The 17,683-nt window shown below is 38.9% G+C and overlaps 1 protein-coding gene across 1 annotated transcript in view; it reads right to left on the bottom strand.

The window, feature by feature from the left end:
- The window catches only part of LOC150041097 (transmembrane protein 182-like), a 53,171-nt gene that overhangs the window by 10,773 nt on the left and 24,715 nt on the right, over positions 1–17,683 (bottom strand). The window contains exon 4 of the mRNA XM_090327129.1: positions 14,197–14,334. Coding sequence (XP_090183255.1) covers positions 14,197–14,334 — 138 coding nt within the window. The remainder of the gene's footprint in view (positions 1–14,196; positions 14,335–17,683) is intronic.

Here is a 17,683-nt window from a genome sequence, read left to right as displayed (position 1 = left end):
TCACACTTGTAATCCTAGCTACTCAGGAGGCTGAAATCTGAGGATCACGGTTCAAAACCAGCCCAAGCACTAAACACGATGAGACTCTTATCTCCAATTAACCACTAGAAAATGGGAAGTGTGTCTGTGGCTCAAGGGGAGGGTGGTAGCCTTGAGCTGAAGTGCTCAGGGAACGTGCCCAGGCAGAGTTCAAGCCCCATGACCCACCAAAAAGAAAAAGAAAGAAAGAAACCAATGTATCAGAAATAGTAGTTAGAATAAACAGATGAAAGTAAGATAATGAGGTATGAAAAGGTTCCATATTATATTAATATCAAACAGTAATTTTTGTAGAAGCATCCAATGACGATAATGAAAGGAAATATTGAAAGTACCAAGTTTCTACACCATCAAAAATTTATCTCTTATAAACTATGCAAAGTTAAGTAATGTTGAATGATTAGTGCATGCTTTATACCAGAATCTTGTGTGTTGCTATATGGTGCATATCAGCGAGAGGGGACATTTTCGCATGTCATCTCCCTTAAAAAGTGATTACTTGCAAACTCTTAGTAGAATAGGAATGTTAACCTACTATCAGATACATAGTTTACAAATATTAATTTCTTCCTATTTTGTAATTTTCCTATACTCTTGATTGTTTTATTTAGTATGTAGAAGCTCTTAGTTTTATGTAATGCTTTTTGACTACTTTTGTTTCTAATGTTTTGGTTTCTTTTCAAAATAATTCCAGTGTCCCAAAGCATTTTCATTATCTCCTAGTAGTTTCAGCTCTTCCACTTACTCACTTGATTGAATCCTATGGTAAATTACAAATAAGGATGTAATTTCTACATACAGATATCCAATACTCCCTATATTATTTATTGAAAAATGCTGTCATTTATCCAACATATATTCTTAGTACTTTATTGAAAACAGTTTGGTGTATATGTGTGGATTGAATTCTTGGCATTATCCATAAGTAGCTCAAAAGCAAGTGAATGAATTTTACCCAAGCAACTAAATTAAAATGTAAAAACTCCTGTGCAAGAGCAGCTGTCAGAAAATAAAGAGATGCCAACATGCATAGTTAAATTGGAAATTTTAGTTGGTATGGGAATTCTAGGAATATAAGCTAATGAACTCTTACCTCTATTTAAATTTGAATATTCACCAGTGGATGGTACTATTAGGTTAAGAAAATAGGTGGATACAATCAACAGTTCACTGCTGTCCAATGTGCTAAAAGCTGGACATATCTCGTATCTTGGTAAACTGACAAAGATTAAGCTGCTGGCACACCTAAGAACTTGGCAATGAGTAAACAGGAAATGAACTGTGAGGTAGAATGTGGGGCTGATAACAGGCTTGCTAGGATTTAGTACTGATAAAATGGGGGGAAACGATATAAGAGATGCTGAAAAAGTTATTTTTGCTGAAAAGCTCTATTCATTTATTGGGTTTGTGGATTAGCAAAAAGCAATACCACCTTTCCCAGGCAAGGATGACTTGTTTATGGTCACTAGTAATGACGGGGATATCTCCTATGGAACCTCTCCCAAAAGAAAAATTAAAACAGTGATCAACCGGGTCTTAATTTGACCTGGACCATTTAAGAATTATACATACCTGTCTCTCCTTCCCCTAGTCCTCTATCACCTTAAGGGAAATGTCTGTTTGGGGAAGAGTGTTGAAGCATGTTATACTGTTGTCTTCATATGTCTGCTCAGAGACAATTCTTTCTCTGCCCTTCATCATATCTCTTTATTTGGCATACTTTAGGAACAAGTGGTTGACCTAACATGTAGATCTCATAAGAGATTTTATCCTGTACATAAAACTCTGGTTTCTGATTTGAAATCTGAAAAATTGAAAAAAATATCTAAAGGAGACAGCTAAACTTCAGTACACAAATGAATGAATATCATTAGTTTATATATGTACATAATATAATGCATACCTGTAAGAGAGACCATCCAGAATATTGTGAATATGGGAAGCCTCAGATATCAGATTTTTTTTTCCACTCCGGGACCATGAACTCAAGGCCTGAACACTGTCCTTGGTCTTTCTCAAGGATAGGGCTGTACCACTGGAGCCATAGCACCATTTACAGCTTTTTTTCTATATATGTGGTACCGAGGAATCAAACCTGGGTCTTCATGAATGCTAGGCAAGCACTCTTACCACTAGGCCAAACTCCCAGCCCCAATCTGTTCCTTTGTACAACTACCTAAAGAAATAAGAATGTATTTTAAAAATCTTTGAAGGGGTTCATATTTTGGACAAAACAAAGAAAAGAACAAATGATAAACCCTGATTACTATTAAAAGCAAATTGTAAGGAGCTTAAAAATGTAGTAAAACCAAACTACTCTTCATAAACTGAAAAGAAAAACTTACTCAATTTTCAAAAGAATAATGCTATTTATATTCACTTACTAAATAAAATATCAACTCTAAGCATACGTGAAAAACAACAGGCTAATTCAAGCAGAGACAGTGATAGTGATCAATCAAAACACATACTGGGCTCAAGGACAAATGTGGAAGAATCTCTGGAGACATTAATAGGGAATAATTTTCATTTTATCAATGACTAGATAACCTTGTATGTATTTATCATGTGCCACATGAGTTTTTAAGAATATATAGAATACATTGTGGACTGATTAAATCAAATCAATTAAAAATGATCACATAGTTATTGTTACAGTTGTAAATCCACTTCACATTCACTTATTTGCATTTTCAAGAATATATGAATTGCTGGCCGCTGTGGCTCACACCTGTAATCCTAGCTACTCAAGAGGCTGAGATCTCAGGTTCATGGTTCAAAGCTAGCCTGGGCAAGAAAGTCCGTAAGACTCTTATTTCCAGTTAACTACCAGAAAACTGGAAGTGGCACTGTGGCTCAAGTGGTAGAGCGCTAGCCTTGAGATGAAGAGCTCAAGAACAGCGCCCAGGCCAGAGTTCAAGTTCCATGACTGAAAATTATATATATATATATCACCAGGAACAGGAACAGTAACTTGATATACAGCAAATAATTTATTCTACCTATTTAATTGTAAATCTGTATTTTTGATCAACCTTCTTTCACTTTATTTTTTTGCCAGTCCTGGGGCTTGAACTCAGGGTCTAGGCATTATCCTTCAGTTCTCAAGGGTAGCACTCTACCACTTGAGCCACAGCACCATTTCTAACTTTTTCTATTTATGTGGTAACAAAAAATTGAACCTGGGTCTTCGTACATGCTAGTCAAGCACTCTACCACTAGGTCAAACTCCCGGCCTTTTATCACTCTTGAAAGCTGGTCTCAGCTAGTCTGCTTAATAAGTAGCTTTTGCCTTATTCATAAGGTATATATGTTCCAGACAGTCCATTAAAACCAAGGTAGTACCAAAACATATAAACTACTTTATCCTACTAATAGATCAATGGTATTTAAAGCAGGGATGCAGTGGACAAAAGGAAGATTCACTTTCCCTGTGTGACAGAGTAGAACAGAGATTTCATTTGTCCTCAAAACAGTGCTACAAGTATTAATCTTGTTATGTCAACAGGATTTGATTGTCAATTGAGAGATGCCTGGATGAGTTTACAACACTTCTCAATGTGTTTGTTAGAGAGATCCAGAAAAGGAATGGTATTCAAGGCACCAACTAAGGAGAAATTCCCACCCTGAGTGTGGGCAGCAGCATCTAATAGACTCACTTGCACAGAACATGGAAAGAGGAAGGGAGTTGGTACATATAAATTCCACTCTTTCTGTGTATGTGTGTGTTTGCATGTGTGTGGGTTTCTGCTGTCATGCATGTGAATATCAGACTTGAAAATCTTTGACTTTTCAATAGTTTCACACCAGTACCTCTCCAGGGGAAAAATATAGGCTTTCGCCATTGTATCAGGGCTGCTTCATTGGTCCCTTCTGAAGCTTCCAACTTTCCTAAGTACTGGAATCTCTGGCTCTCCAACACTTAGAGGGCAATTATGAGATAATACAGAATCCAATCTCTATTGGATCCCATGCTCTATTGTTTTTTTTTCTACTCTTTATATAAAGCCCTGGATAACACAAGCACATAGTTTAACATTTATTGTTATTGAAATTTCCCTTTCACATTTATGGACTGTGGTTGACTGCAACCATCTGATACCACAGAAATTGTAAATATTAAACAAAAACCCAGCCTGGACAATAAGGTCCATGAGACTCAGCTCCAACCACTAGAAAACTGGAAGTGGCACTATGGTTCAAAGTAGTAGAGGACTACCATTGGGCTGAAGAGCTCAGGGACAGCACTCAGCCCCTGAGTTCAAGTCCCACGACTGACATAACATTAAAAAATGTTATAAATTCCAAGATTCGGAAAATAGACCCATTTTGGGACAACAAGTTATATACAACATAAAATATAAACATATATATTATACATGTGAGATAACTTAGCAGCCTATAGAAGAACCTACACAGATACATTTCTATTAACAGATATTTTAAAATAAAATCAGTAAGATACACAAAAATTTGTATTGCTTTATGCTTGTTTCCTCTCTTCTTTCCTCAATAGCTCAAAACTCCTATTAATTTTCTTACATGCACGTGTATATATGAGTTACAATGTTCACAAATAAATTTACACCCATCCTACTCCAGTGCCATTGCCTAGCATATGAAATTAACTTTTAGAACATTCTCATGGTTTATCTGTTTTTTCTCTCTGACTATTTCATCCCAAAGCAGGAAGAAGCAACAGAAATTTTACAAAATGAATCAAATTATGTTCTTTAGACTTGAAATGTTCTGTTTTTTTTCAGGAAACTAGGTAAAAATACAAGATCATGACTATGAACTATGTAAAATTTCACTTGACCTAGATTTTCCTGACCTCATGAACAGTATTTCATCCTACTCCTCCAATATATGCCTAAGGTCCATCTACATTAGATGCCTTTTAATTTCTCTAATTTATAAGCTCATCATCACTTTAGTGTCTTTGTGTAGCTCTGCTTTTTCTTTAAATTTCTACACACTAATTGTTCTGCTCTTGACTTTTCCATAAGTATACACACAAACATACACATCGTTCCAATACTTTGATGCTTCTTAAAACTTGAGTAAATATGTAAATATTATCTCTTCCTAAATACCTTCCCCACCCACCTCATCTGTATCTTTGCTCTTTATTAGCCTACTAAATTTCTCTTCATAGGACTCATCATGCATTTTAATTGCAAACATTTCTTTACTTATTTTTTCTAACTTCTTATTAGAATATAAATTCCATGCAGCAGAGACCAGGCCTGAGTTGTTCAACAACATTTACCCATAGTTTGCACAGTGCTGTAGATAGAGTAGTGCTTAGTAATCACATTTTTCATGAAATATTACTGTAAAATGTATAATATTAAGAAATGGTACTAGGAGTCCAAAGAAATGTTCTCTTCTTGTACATTATACTGATGAAGTCAGGAATAATTTGATTTCAAACCTAAGAACAGTAGTAAAATCTCATTTTCAGAAATGCATTTTGGAAGAGAAAAATATTGTAAAATGTGTAGTGAATGTTCTTTTAGTTTCTTGTTCAGCCAACGAGGAAAGAGCATTTTTTTTTACCATTAATCATTTCCCAATAAATGTGAGATCCTGTTGAACACCAAAAAAGAGAGAGAGAGAGAAAGAAACAGAAACTAATGAAATTCTCAACAATAAACTAATATCAAAATGAGTTGTAATAGAAATATATGGTACGATGCACTGCAGATATTAAACATGTTAGTAAGATTAACATAGATATTAATAAGATTTAGTTTTTCAAGGATATGTGACTATTAATAGATATATCAATTTGTTAAATGAAATTAATATGTATATTGGGTTACTATTCAACAAATACCTCTGGATAATGAAATTGCTTATCTCTAGATTGTGAGTTAGTAGGTGACCTTGACTTTCTTACCCCGAGCTATTTTTTTTTTTTTTTTGGTCTTGGGGCTTGAACTCTGGGTCTGGGAGCGTTCCTGAGCTCTTTTTTTTTTTTTTTTTTTTTTTGCCAGTCCTGGGCTTGGGCTCAGGGCTTGAGCACTGTCCTTGGACTTTCTCAAGGCTGGCACTCTACCACTTGAGCCTCAGCACCACTTCCGGCTTTTCTGTATGTATGTGGTACCAAGGAATTGAACCCGGGTCTTCGTGCATGCTAGGCAAGCACTTTAACCACTAGGCCAAACTCCCGGCCCCTCAGTTCCTGAGCTCTTAAGCTCAAGGTTACCTCCCTACCCCGGCTCCCTGGACTATTTTTCTGTGTTTAACAAACAAAATGATGAGCCAAGCAAAACTCGCGGAAAGCTATTGAATAACACAAGGTGGAGTACTGGCAAAGGAGTCAACCTGATTAAAACACTGACTGTGCATACGTGAAACACAAAAGGGAAGCCTCTTTGAAAAATTCCCACGCACTTTGATTTAAAAATGAGTATTTGGGAGGTGAAACAGGTCCTATCCTGCTGTGGGCATTAGAAGGAGGAGACAAGATGAGTAAATGGAATGATAATGCTTGTTGAGATTGCTTTGGTAAGTGAGAAATGTATAAACCATGTAACTAATAAAATTTTAAACAGGGCCCTAGCTGTATTTGTATTAACCAGAGCACCCCCATTTCATGTAACAATAGTCCCTCAGTAAAGAAAGTAGTTGGGAAATGGCCAGCAGGATGTTCACAGTCATGACGACCAAGGCTGTGTGCTTAGATAAGATAAGGGAAATTCCGGGAGAGGAGGGTATGAGAAACATCTAGTGACCAGATTGCAAGGCACGTCAGCCCTCTTCTAGCTGAGAGGAAAATTCCACTACTCCCCAGAGTGAACTCCTAGCCTTATTTGAATTAACCAATCCCTACCCTGTAACTATGCTTCTACTTCTGTAACCGTGCTTCTGCTACCCATAAATACTCCTCCTCCCCAAGCCCCGGCGCGCAAGTCTTCTAGGAGACTTTGTCGCCCCGGGCGCCCGTGTTCCTGAATAAACCTCTTGCTGTTTGCATCCGGCTGCGTGGTCTCGCTAATCCTTGGGAAGGGGCTCCATCTGGAAGACATCCCGCTGAGCCGGGGGTCTTACATCTGGGGGCTCATCCGGGATAGGAGACCCCCCACCCAGGGACCACCGACCCACCTCCGGGAGGTAAGCTGGCCAGCAAACTGTACTGTCTTTTGTCTGCCTTGTCTTATGTTAAGAGCGCCAGCGAATCTGTGACTCGGCCGTGTCAATCTGTATTCTGGCGGACCCGTGGAGGAGCTGACGAGCTCGGACTCCCGACCGCAGCCCCGGGAGACGTCCCGGAGGCATCTGGGGTCAGATTTCTGACCCATCTGGTATCTGTTTTCGGGGCTTCGCCCCGGTCTGAGGACTCTCTAGTCCATCTGTTTTCGGGGCTTCCCCCCGGTCTGAGGACTCTCTAGTCCATCTGATAGGGGAGACTCCGAGCTCCCCCCCGAACGCCCGTCCCCTTTCGGTTTTGCACCGAAGCCGCGCTGCGAAGTGTCTCTCGTTTAGTGTTTGTTTAATTCTTGTGTTTGTTGTGACGGGACTTGGACTTGGACTGAATACTAACATGGGACAGTCTGCGACTGCTACCATGCATGCCATCAAAATTTGGGGTACTTAAAGGTCTCTGCTCCTGTCTTGTTTTGTGAGGTGTTTTTTTGTTGTCTGGTTTTGTTTTCAAAATTGGTACCAGTCTTAAATATGGATCCTTGCAATTTTTGTGTGTGTGTTTCTGGGCAGTTGTAACAAGCCCTGGAAAAATAAATCACAGCTAAGTTGCCTTGTAAAAAGTTTTGTTTTAAACCTGGTTCTCACCTGCAAGAGTAAAATTGGCAAAGCTCTCTCGATACAAACTTCCAGAAATTGAACGGCCGATATTAATTTTGCGCGCTTTAAGATCTTTGAGTATGAATGTGTGTGAATGAGTGAGTGAACATGTTCAAGGTTAAATTATCAGAATACTGTATAAAACAATGAATAAATTTATACTTGAAATAAAAAAAGGCAATTGGGTAAATCTAAGTCTAAACTTCAAGAAAATTATTAGGTTAAAATGTTTTACAATGTCTCAAAGGGTTATTGCATTGTTTTAAAGAGAAACTGGTAAAAAGTATTTTTCTAAAGTAGAAAAAAATATTTTCTAAATGAAATTTGCATTAAAAATAATCTGATATTGAAATGCATAGAGCTGTTTACATTGTAAACATTGTATCCTGTTTAACCCAGAGGTATTAGGGAATTTGGAATCTATTTCCTTAAGTTAAAATTTGGAAATAAATATTAGGAATTAAAATGTAAATTTATTTATTAATGTCAGAGACTTTACCTATCTTTCAAAACTGTCTAGGTAATCGAATGCTAAGAGAAAGGATGGGAAAACTTAGGATAGTCCTGTGTGACCATCTTTGGGGGTGAGAGGTGAACTGGCAAAGGTGCAGCTCTGGGTAAAAAAGCTGGAATGAAGGCTGTTCACTTAACCTGGTCAGGTGGACTGAGATCCACATCTTCGCTCTTTTTCTTTGCAGACTAACACTGAAAATCTGATGGTAAAATCTGAGTAATATAATTAGTATTTTAAAAGGAATGAATATTTAAAAGTTTATCTCTGTATGATTTGGGTTCATGTTACTGGGTTGCAATTGGACGTATTTTAGAAAAAGAAGGAAACTAAGTCCAGATTTAGACTTTTGGTGCACTGATGATGTTTACAGTTCTTGCATTGAGGAAAAAAACTTATTTGAGTTTAAACTGTTGCTGGAGTTTTAGGCAGTAACCTAAGCTGCAGGAAAAAAAATGCCTCTCCAAAAATGAAACCTGGAAGCAAAGGGAGTGCCTTGACCCCTAGGGGGTCTGGGGGCAAAGGGAGTTCCTTGAGCCCTTAAAAATTTTTCAAATGCAAATAAAGGCTAAAGTATTAATTATTTAAGCAAATATCAGTAAAAGTTTTAAAGAACATTGGAAATGGATTTCTGAACAAAGTTTGAAATTGAAGTTGTCCTAAATGTTTGTTTCAAGGAAAAAAGAAAACAAGAAAAATCAGGACTACCAAAATGGTTGCTTAATTGCTATTTCAGCTTATTCTTGTAAGTTACTCTATAGCAATCTGCAGCAGGCCCATGGAGAAGGACAGCAGATCCTCATTCAGATGTAAATTTGGCCCTCACCAAGTTCCAGGTAAGATCATGCTTAGAGACTATTTCTGAGTTGACCACCTTGTTGCTTCTAATTGTAGTAAAGTGGCCTTTGTAGGACTCACTGATCTGAAAGCCGCAGTTTTGAGCCAGCCCGGGAAAAGCAAAGTCCCTGTGAGACTGTGGTGTCTAATCTGTCAGAGTGCTATTGAGAGTTGCTTTGGAGCTTGAAGTGGCAGAGTGCTAGCTCTGAGCTGAAAAGCTGGGGGACAGCACTCAAGCACCAGGCTGGGGACTCACAGTGGCAGAGTGCCAGCCTTGAGCTGCAGAGCTGAGGAACGGCACTCAGGCCCTGTGTTTGGGACTTAAAAGTGGCAGGGTGCTAGCCTTGAGCTGGAGAGCTGAGAGACAGCACCCAGACCCTGAGTTCAAGTCCAGCAACCAACAAAGTGAAATGCCAAAGGGACATTTATTCCTGCGTGGAGAGACACTACTGGGACAATGAAGCCTCCAGATGCAGTAGGCCACAGCTTGGATGGCAGAGATGGTGTCAGATCCTAGAGTCACTTGTGCTTGGCCATTCAAAATTAATCAGAGCCGGGAGGTCATAAAATAGTTTGTAAGTATGCCTTACTAATGCCCATGCCTTTCATAACTGGGCAGGAACTTGTCAATCATCTGTGATAGAGGATAGTTTAAAGTCCTAACTGAGTGAAGTTTGATTTGACACCAGCCACAAATTCAGGGTGGATGTGAGGCTTGCGTCCCTATTATCTGTTTAGATCTGGCAACTGAAGCATAGTTAGAGTCGCAGGGATTAAGTTCCCCAGACAATCAGGAAAATGCCTTTGCAAATGGGTGCTAAGTAAGCTACACTGTTGCAGCCAAAGAAAAAGTTTGTGCAATTGTTAAATGCTTTACATGACCTCCAATTTGGAGTAGAATATCACACCTGATATGTAATCTTGGCAACCTCTTGGTAAAATAGGCTAAGTTTTTAGGGTCCCTGGCTAGGTATAGAGACAACGCCCCTGAGTCAGCCTGAAGAAATTATAGAAGATGGATCGTCGCCCATCAGTCCTCTTTAGATAAAGGGACCAAAAAGTTGTTTCTTAAAAATTAAGACAGCATAAGTTAGAGGCATGGAAAAAATAGTAGTAACAAATGTGCAAGAGTGGAGACTGCACTTGTGGGGAATGGCTACAGTTTCGAGTCTTCTGTGCCTGTCTAGAGAGTCCTAGCCTTGTTCAATCTGGTTACTAAATGTTGCCACCCTGGTATTACTTTGGATTTTCAACCCTATACTGTCTTAAAAACCAGTGGGTGCCAGCCTGCAAAAATGAGTGTGCTCAGGTAAAGCAACTAGGAAAGCATTGGGAGAATTCACCAAAGTCAGGCGTTAGGTTAAGCTTCTTTAGAAATTTTGCAGGCGACCCAGCAGGAGGTGTGACATTCCATTGGAACTGCTGTGCTGCCGGATTCAACCACCACCTCACAGTTGTTTCCTGAGAGGACTGGAACTAAACTCTTGGTGATGGGACCCGACCTGATTTGACAGACCACCCCCTTCAGGATGCTGAGCTCACCTGGTTCACGGATGGCAGTAGCTTTCTGGAAAATGGAGAGCGGAAGGCAGGGGCAGCTGTTACCACGGAGACTGAGGTAATTTGGGCTGGAGGACTGCCCCCGGGAACATCGGCCCAGAAAGCGGAACTTATTGCCCTAACCAAGGCCCTCCAAATGGCAGAAGGTAAGAAACTTAACGTCTACACAGACAGCCGGTATGCCTTTGCAACCGCCCATATACATGGGGAAATCTATAGAAGAAGGGGCCTATTGACATCGAAAGGAAAGGACATTAAGAATAAGACTGAAATTATAGCCTTATTGACTGCATTATTCTTGCCCAAGAGACTAAGCATTATCCATTGTCCTGGCCACCAGAAGGGAGAGTCACTGGAGGCACGAGGCAACCGCCTAGCTGACAGGGCAGCCCGGGAGGCAGCGTCACAGGAAACCCCACCAGCACGAATCCTCCCAATGGCAGAGAAATCGCCCAGCAGTCTTCCCCCACTCCCGTATAGCCCGGAGGACATTGAGTGCCTTAAGAAAATGGGGGCGGCCTATAATTCCAAGCAGAAACTATGAATTTTTAATGGAAAAACAGTATGGCCCAAAAGGTAGACTCTTGAACTTATAACTAACTTGCATACCCTCACACACTTAAGTAAAAATAAAATGAAAACCCTCTTAGACCGGGAAGAAAATTCTGGCTATCTCCTGGGAAAGGATGAAGCCCTACAGCGAGTGGCCAATCAATGCTCTGCATGTGCTCGGGTAAATGCAGGACGGACTAAAATTGGACTTGGAACCAGAGTGAGAGGACACCGCCCAGGTGTTCATTGGGAAATTGACTTTACAGAAATTAAACCTGGACAATATGGCTACAAATATCTTCTAGTATTCATAGACACCTTCTCTGGATGGGTGGAAGCATACCCCACCAAGCATAAAACAGCCAAAGTAGTAACCAAGAAACTACTGGAAAAAATTTTTCCCAGGCTCTTCAAATAGTGCAGAAGGAAGTCTGGAAACCCTTGGCGGCAGCGTATCGGGAGCAGCAGGACAAGCCCATTGTCCCACATCCATTCCAAATTGGTGACTCTGTGTGGGTGCGAAGGCACCAGACTAAGAACTTGGAGCCTCGCTGGAAAGGACCATACACCGTCCTGCTGACAACTCCTACTGCTCTCAAGGTAGACGGGGTCGCTGCCTGGGTCCACGCCTCCCACGTGAAAGCAGCTCATCAGGATCAGGACAATTCCATCGACCAGACCCCAGAATGGAAGCTGCAATGCACCCCAAACCCTTTAAAGATAAGACTTTCTCGGTTGTAATTTTCTTTTGTTTAACCATGAGCAAACTTAGAGAACGGCTAGCAGAAAGAGGAAAAGAGTTCCACTCCCAACAAGGATGGTTTGAGAGCTGGTTTAATCAATCCCCTTGGTTTGCAACCCTCCTGTCCACCATAGCAGGGCCGCTCATTGTACTCATTTTAATTCTCACCTTTGGCCCCTGCATTCTCAATAGACTAGTCCAATTTGTAAAAGACAGGCTATCGGTGGTTCAGGCTTTAGTGCTTACCCAGCAATATCAGCAAATTAAAGATAGGGAAACGGTCTTTATTGAATGAAAGATTCCATTCAAGTAACCATAAGAAAATGGGGGAATGAGAAATGTATAAACCATGTAACTAATAAAATTTTAAACAGGGCCCTAGCTGTATTTGTATTAACCAGAGCACCCCCATTTCATGTAACAATAGTCCCTCAGTAAAGAAAGCAGTTGGGAAATGGCCAGCAGGATGTTCACAGTCATGACGACCAAGGCTGTGTGCTTAGATAAGATAAGGGAAATTCCGGGAGAGGAGGGTATGAGAAACATCTAGTGACCAGATTGCAAGGCACGTCAGCCCTCTTCTAGCTGAGAGGAAAATTCCACTACTCCCCAGAGTGAACTCCTAGCCTTATTTGAATTAACCAATCCCTACCCTGTAACTATGCTTCTACTTCTGCAACCGTGCTTCTGCTACCCATAAATACTCCTCCTCTCCAAGCCCCGGCGCGCAAGTCTTCTAGGAGACTTTGTCGCCCCGGGCGCCCGTGTTCCTGAATAAACCTCTTGCTGTTTGCATCCGGCTGCGTGGTCTCGCTGATCCTTGGGAAGGGGCTCCATCTGGAAGACATCCCGCTGAGCCGGGGGTCTTACAGTAAGGTAGCATGTCATTGAGGGAGAATGATGGAAAGGGTGAGTCTAATCAAGGTTTTTGTATGTATATATTGACCTGAAATACCCTTATTCAACTAACTGATACCAATAAAAATGTGGGAAATCATACAATGAAAAATAAGAGTTGGATGGACAAAAATTAAGCTGAGAAGAATTCCATTAAAAGCTGAGTGCGGTGGCTTATGCCTGTAATCCTAGCTACTCAGGAGGCTGAGATCTGAGGATCATGATTCAAAGCCAGCAGAGGCATAAATGATAATGTTAAAGCATAAATGATAATGTTAATGCAAATATGTTCACACATAAAGAAAATTTGCCTTTCTGAAAAATACTAGAACCCATTGTTATTATTGAGAAATTGAGGCTTGCATTGTTTGTTACATATTCAAATAATCCCAAAACATATATTCTCAATAATTGTTTTCATTGTAGCAAGTTATAACATTACTTAAGTCATTACGTATAAAACTTTTGATGAATGAAATAAATGGTCCCCAAAATTAATAAATATTTTTGACACTAAAAAAAAGAGAGAAAAAGAAAATTTGCCTTGTCTACCGATGGATGCAAAGTATAATACAGTTTACCTTTCTTTGTTTTTGTGACAAATCTGGGGTTTGAACTCAGGGCCTGGGTGCTGTCCTTGGGCATTGTTGCTCAGTGCTAGTGCTCTACCATTTAACTCACATCTCCATTTCTGGCTTTTTCTTTTTGCTGATTAATTAGAGATAATTGCAAGTTCTTCCTGTTCAGGCTGGTTTCCAACTATGATCCTCGGCTCTCATTCTCCAGAAGAGTTACATAAGTGAGCCATCAGCACTAGCAAGAGTGTTAACATTTATATTATGGTGAGAAGTGTGTAAAGAGTTATTTCCAGTTATAAATAAGTCAAAGGCATTATATATACTATCTTCTTTACGCATACATATTTTTCTGATCTGTAGTTCTTTTTACCCAGAGTGACACCAGTAAGTACATATGTTGTTAAATATAGTTAAATATAGTTTCTCTTTAACACAACTAAAGTTTCACATATATAAGATCAGAAAATAAATGTTAAATCAAAATGTATATAAGAGGAATAATTTCAATTTACCAACACACTCCACTTTCCTTTTATTGTCAGCATCATTTCTGTCCATGTAAAGTGTGAAGGGATATACACATATCTGTTTGCCATATGCATACACATACATAGCTTTCTAGTTCTTAGTTTATTCCCAGGAAGTGCTGTGACAACTCTCCAACTTACCTGATATCATCAGGAAACCACCTCCAACTTTATAACAGCCTGAACTGGCAATGGGTACACCACACACTAGCAGAACTCCTCCAGCCAAACCAGAACCAACACCAAATGTAATGAACATTGTCCAGAAGCCTCTGTATACTAAAAAAATGAGCAGAAATATTTTATGGTATGCAAGAAAAAGTAGAAAATTAACACTAAATCCTGAAAACAACCAATAGTTAATATTCAGCACAAAATATGTTTGAATTTCCAGCTTCATATCTAATTTTTTGTGTTAGTCCTGGAAGTCAAACTCAGAGCCTAGACCTTTTTTTCCTACTCTACCACTTGAGCCAAAGCTGGACTTTCAGTTTTTTGTCTGTTACTTGAAGATAAGAGTCTCCTAAATTTTTTTTTGCCCTAGCTGGCTTTGACCCACAATCCTCAAATCTCAGCCTCCTCAGTAGCTAGGATTACTGGCATGAGTAAGCAATTCCCAGCTGCATAGCTATTTTATTAACTGTTTCAAATGCTCTCATGAAATTTTCAACTGGCATTTGATAATATAGATTTCAAAATCCCAAGACAGGTGACAATTCTTACCAGATTGTTTGCCTTTTTACTACAGTCTGGGTTAGATAGGATCTGATGTGGTAGACTATAATTGTCTATTATCTTTTTTTTGTATTCTCAATAAGCTGAGAGTTCTATTCTGGGAGAATAATTTCTCTTCATTTCCATGTATACAAATGGCTAGCACACAGTAAACCACCACAGATGTTTGTTTGCTGAATCAATGCAAACATTCAATTTCCATTTCAGAAGGACAAACATAGGCTTTTTCTTTTTTTTTTGCCAGTCTTGGGCTTGAGCTCAGGGCCTGAGCACTGTCCTTGGACTTTCTCCAGGCTAGAGCTCTACCACTTGAGCCTCAGCACCACTTCCAGCTTTTTTCTATGTATGTGGTACCGAGGAATCGAACCCTGGTCTTCATGCATGCTAGGCAAGCACTTTAACCACTAGGCCAAACTCCCAGGCCAGACATAGGCTTTTTCTATTTGCTGCAGACTTCCTACCTCTAAATGGTTGGCTCAAAATCATTTTTGTAGAACTTATAACTTTAATTTCCAGTGTGTATAAAAAAGCATCAAGATTTGACAATCAGTAGTGAAAAAGCAAAATGTATGACTCCTAGTTCTGTTAATAAGCCTTGTACCTATTTTCCTTCTTACACAACATATACCAATACCTGCCACAATCTTAATTTAAATTTCTGATGTTTTTCCTAACAATCCATAACTCTGCTAACTTAGAATTGTTCCTTTCCTTCCTCTAGCCTTTCTTAGTGACTGAGTTAAGTGCAAGAGAGATCTGTGAACAGACTGAGTTTCCATCACAAATATCCCATTCTTTATTTTCTTAGGTCCATGACTGGGACTTAAACTTGGTACTTGATGCTTTTGCTCATTGGCTAGCACTCTACCAGTGGAGCCCACACCTCCAATCCCAAATATTCCATTTATGTAAGTTAATTCTAAAACATGCAAAAATGAGCTAGCTCTTAGCTTCCTGAAACTGCACAACAAAGGAATACAGAGATCAGTATTATATGTGTTTTGCCTTGCTTTGGAGTTTCTATATGACAACTGTGATGAAATTACCACAGGTTACGAAATGAAATGAATCATTGATGGTGATCATTTGGATTGTGAAATGACACAAGCAATTTATTTTGATGGTCTGCTTATTTCAGTACAGAAGTGAAACATGAAGCCTGAGTTCTTCAGAATATCATTCAGTGTTATATATGTACATATGAATATATACAAAATTTATATTTTATATTATATTATTCAATATTATAGAAATATATTTGTATATATTATATAAATATGTATATTTTCCTCATTGCATTTAGTATATCCCTCTATCCTTTAAAAATAAAAAAAACACTATATGATATAAAAGTCAATAAGCATGGACTGAGTCAGTCTTGACAAGTTACTAGTTTTCCTCAAATTAGCATATGGAAGCAGAATTCTAATCAGAATTCTAAATCTTCTTATCTGGAAATTGATGATCAGATTTACACCTTTAAGGACCATATTATAACCCTCACAAGATTCAGTCCCTGATCCTCTTTCCAGAGACTCACTTCCTATGTTAAATAGGTGTGAATGAACTTGAGGGCAAGCATCAAATATCCTGTAATCTTTATGTGAAGTTTCACTTACTTGAACTGTTCATCATATGATGGAACTCTCACTATTATAATAGTCAGAATGGGTTACAATCTTTCAATCCCTGTTCTAAAATGCCTGATTGAATGTGGACACATGCTTCATTTTATATCTATACTATAATTTCTTGTATTAAAGTCATTACTTAGCCAGGTACATCTACAGGAGTTACTATCTTGTCAGAAACAATCCTTAAAAGCCTATTTTTATATTTATTATTATTAAAGCCAATTTTCTGAAAAGAAAAAAATCCTAATTGGCTATGCTGAAAGCTTGGCCTAGTGGTACAATACTTGCCTAGCATCTGTGAAGAGCTACATACACAGAAAAAAAACACAGGTGGTGCTATGTCTCAAGTGGTAGAGCTCTAGCCTTGAGATGGCCCAAGTACAGTGCTCAGGCCCTGAGTTCAAGCCCCAAGACTGGCAAAAAATTCTAATTTGAAGCTTAGATTATTTTTGTTGTTGTTTCTTGTTGGTACTGAGTCTTAAATCTCAGGGCCTCATGTTAGTACTAAGTACTATCATTTGGGCCACACCTTTAGTGTGGCTTTTTGCTGGGTAATTGGAGATAGAGTTTCCAACTTTTCTGCTAAGACTGACCTTAAAACTTGCTTCTACAAATCTTAGTAGGTAGGATTTATATGTAAGACACTACTGCCCAGCTAGGTATATGTACTTTTATTAAATTTTATTGTCAAGGTAGTATACAGTAGGTTAGAGTTACATATGAAAGGCAGGGATACATTTCTTGTTGAACATTGTTACCCTCTCCTTCACTTTTTGCCAGACTGATAGAGCTACTTTGGTTTAGGGAATGACCTAAGCATGAGACAATTTATAATAAATATTCTCCTTTACATGTATTCACGACCATCAAATTCTCTCAGAGTTTTTAATCTAGACTGCAATACAATACAAGTGCTTCACAAAGGTACCTGATATTGTAGAACTTAGCCATATTAAAAGCTATTTTCAGCTATTTTCTTAATGGTGAAAGACAGCTTCTTTGCTATTTAGAATTATGCATGTCATGTGATGGGAGAGGTGTTGGGAGGGACATTCTCTTTACCATTGTATTTTCCTCCTTATATTTTATTACCTGTTGTTGCTGTATCTGACCCTGGCCTTGGTACCTTGTGTAGTGTACATACATTTATTTATTTAAATCAAAGAAGGGAAAGTGAAAAGCAAGAAAATGAGACAAAAAAAGATGAGACGGTGTAACACTGATATTCACAAGACAATATGTTGGAAATGAATTTTACA

The sequence above is a fragment of the Megascapheus bottae genome, chromosome X (genome assembly GCF_031878675.1).
Source record: "Megascapheus bottae isolate mThoBot1 chromosome X, mThoBot2.hap1, whole genome shotgun sequence".
Lineage (NCBI taxonomy): Eukaryota > Metazoa > Chordata > Mammalia > Rodentia > Geomyidae > Megascapheus > Megascapheus bottae.
The sequence above is the reverse complement of the archived record's forward strand: the minus strand, read 5'-3'. Positions and strand labels throughout refer to the sequence as shown.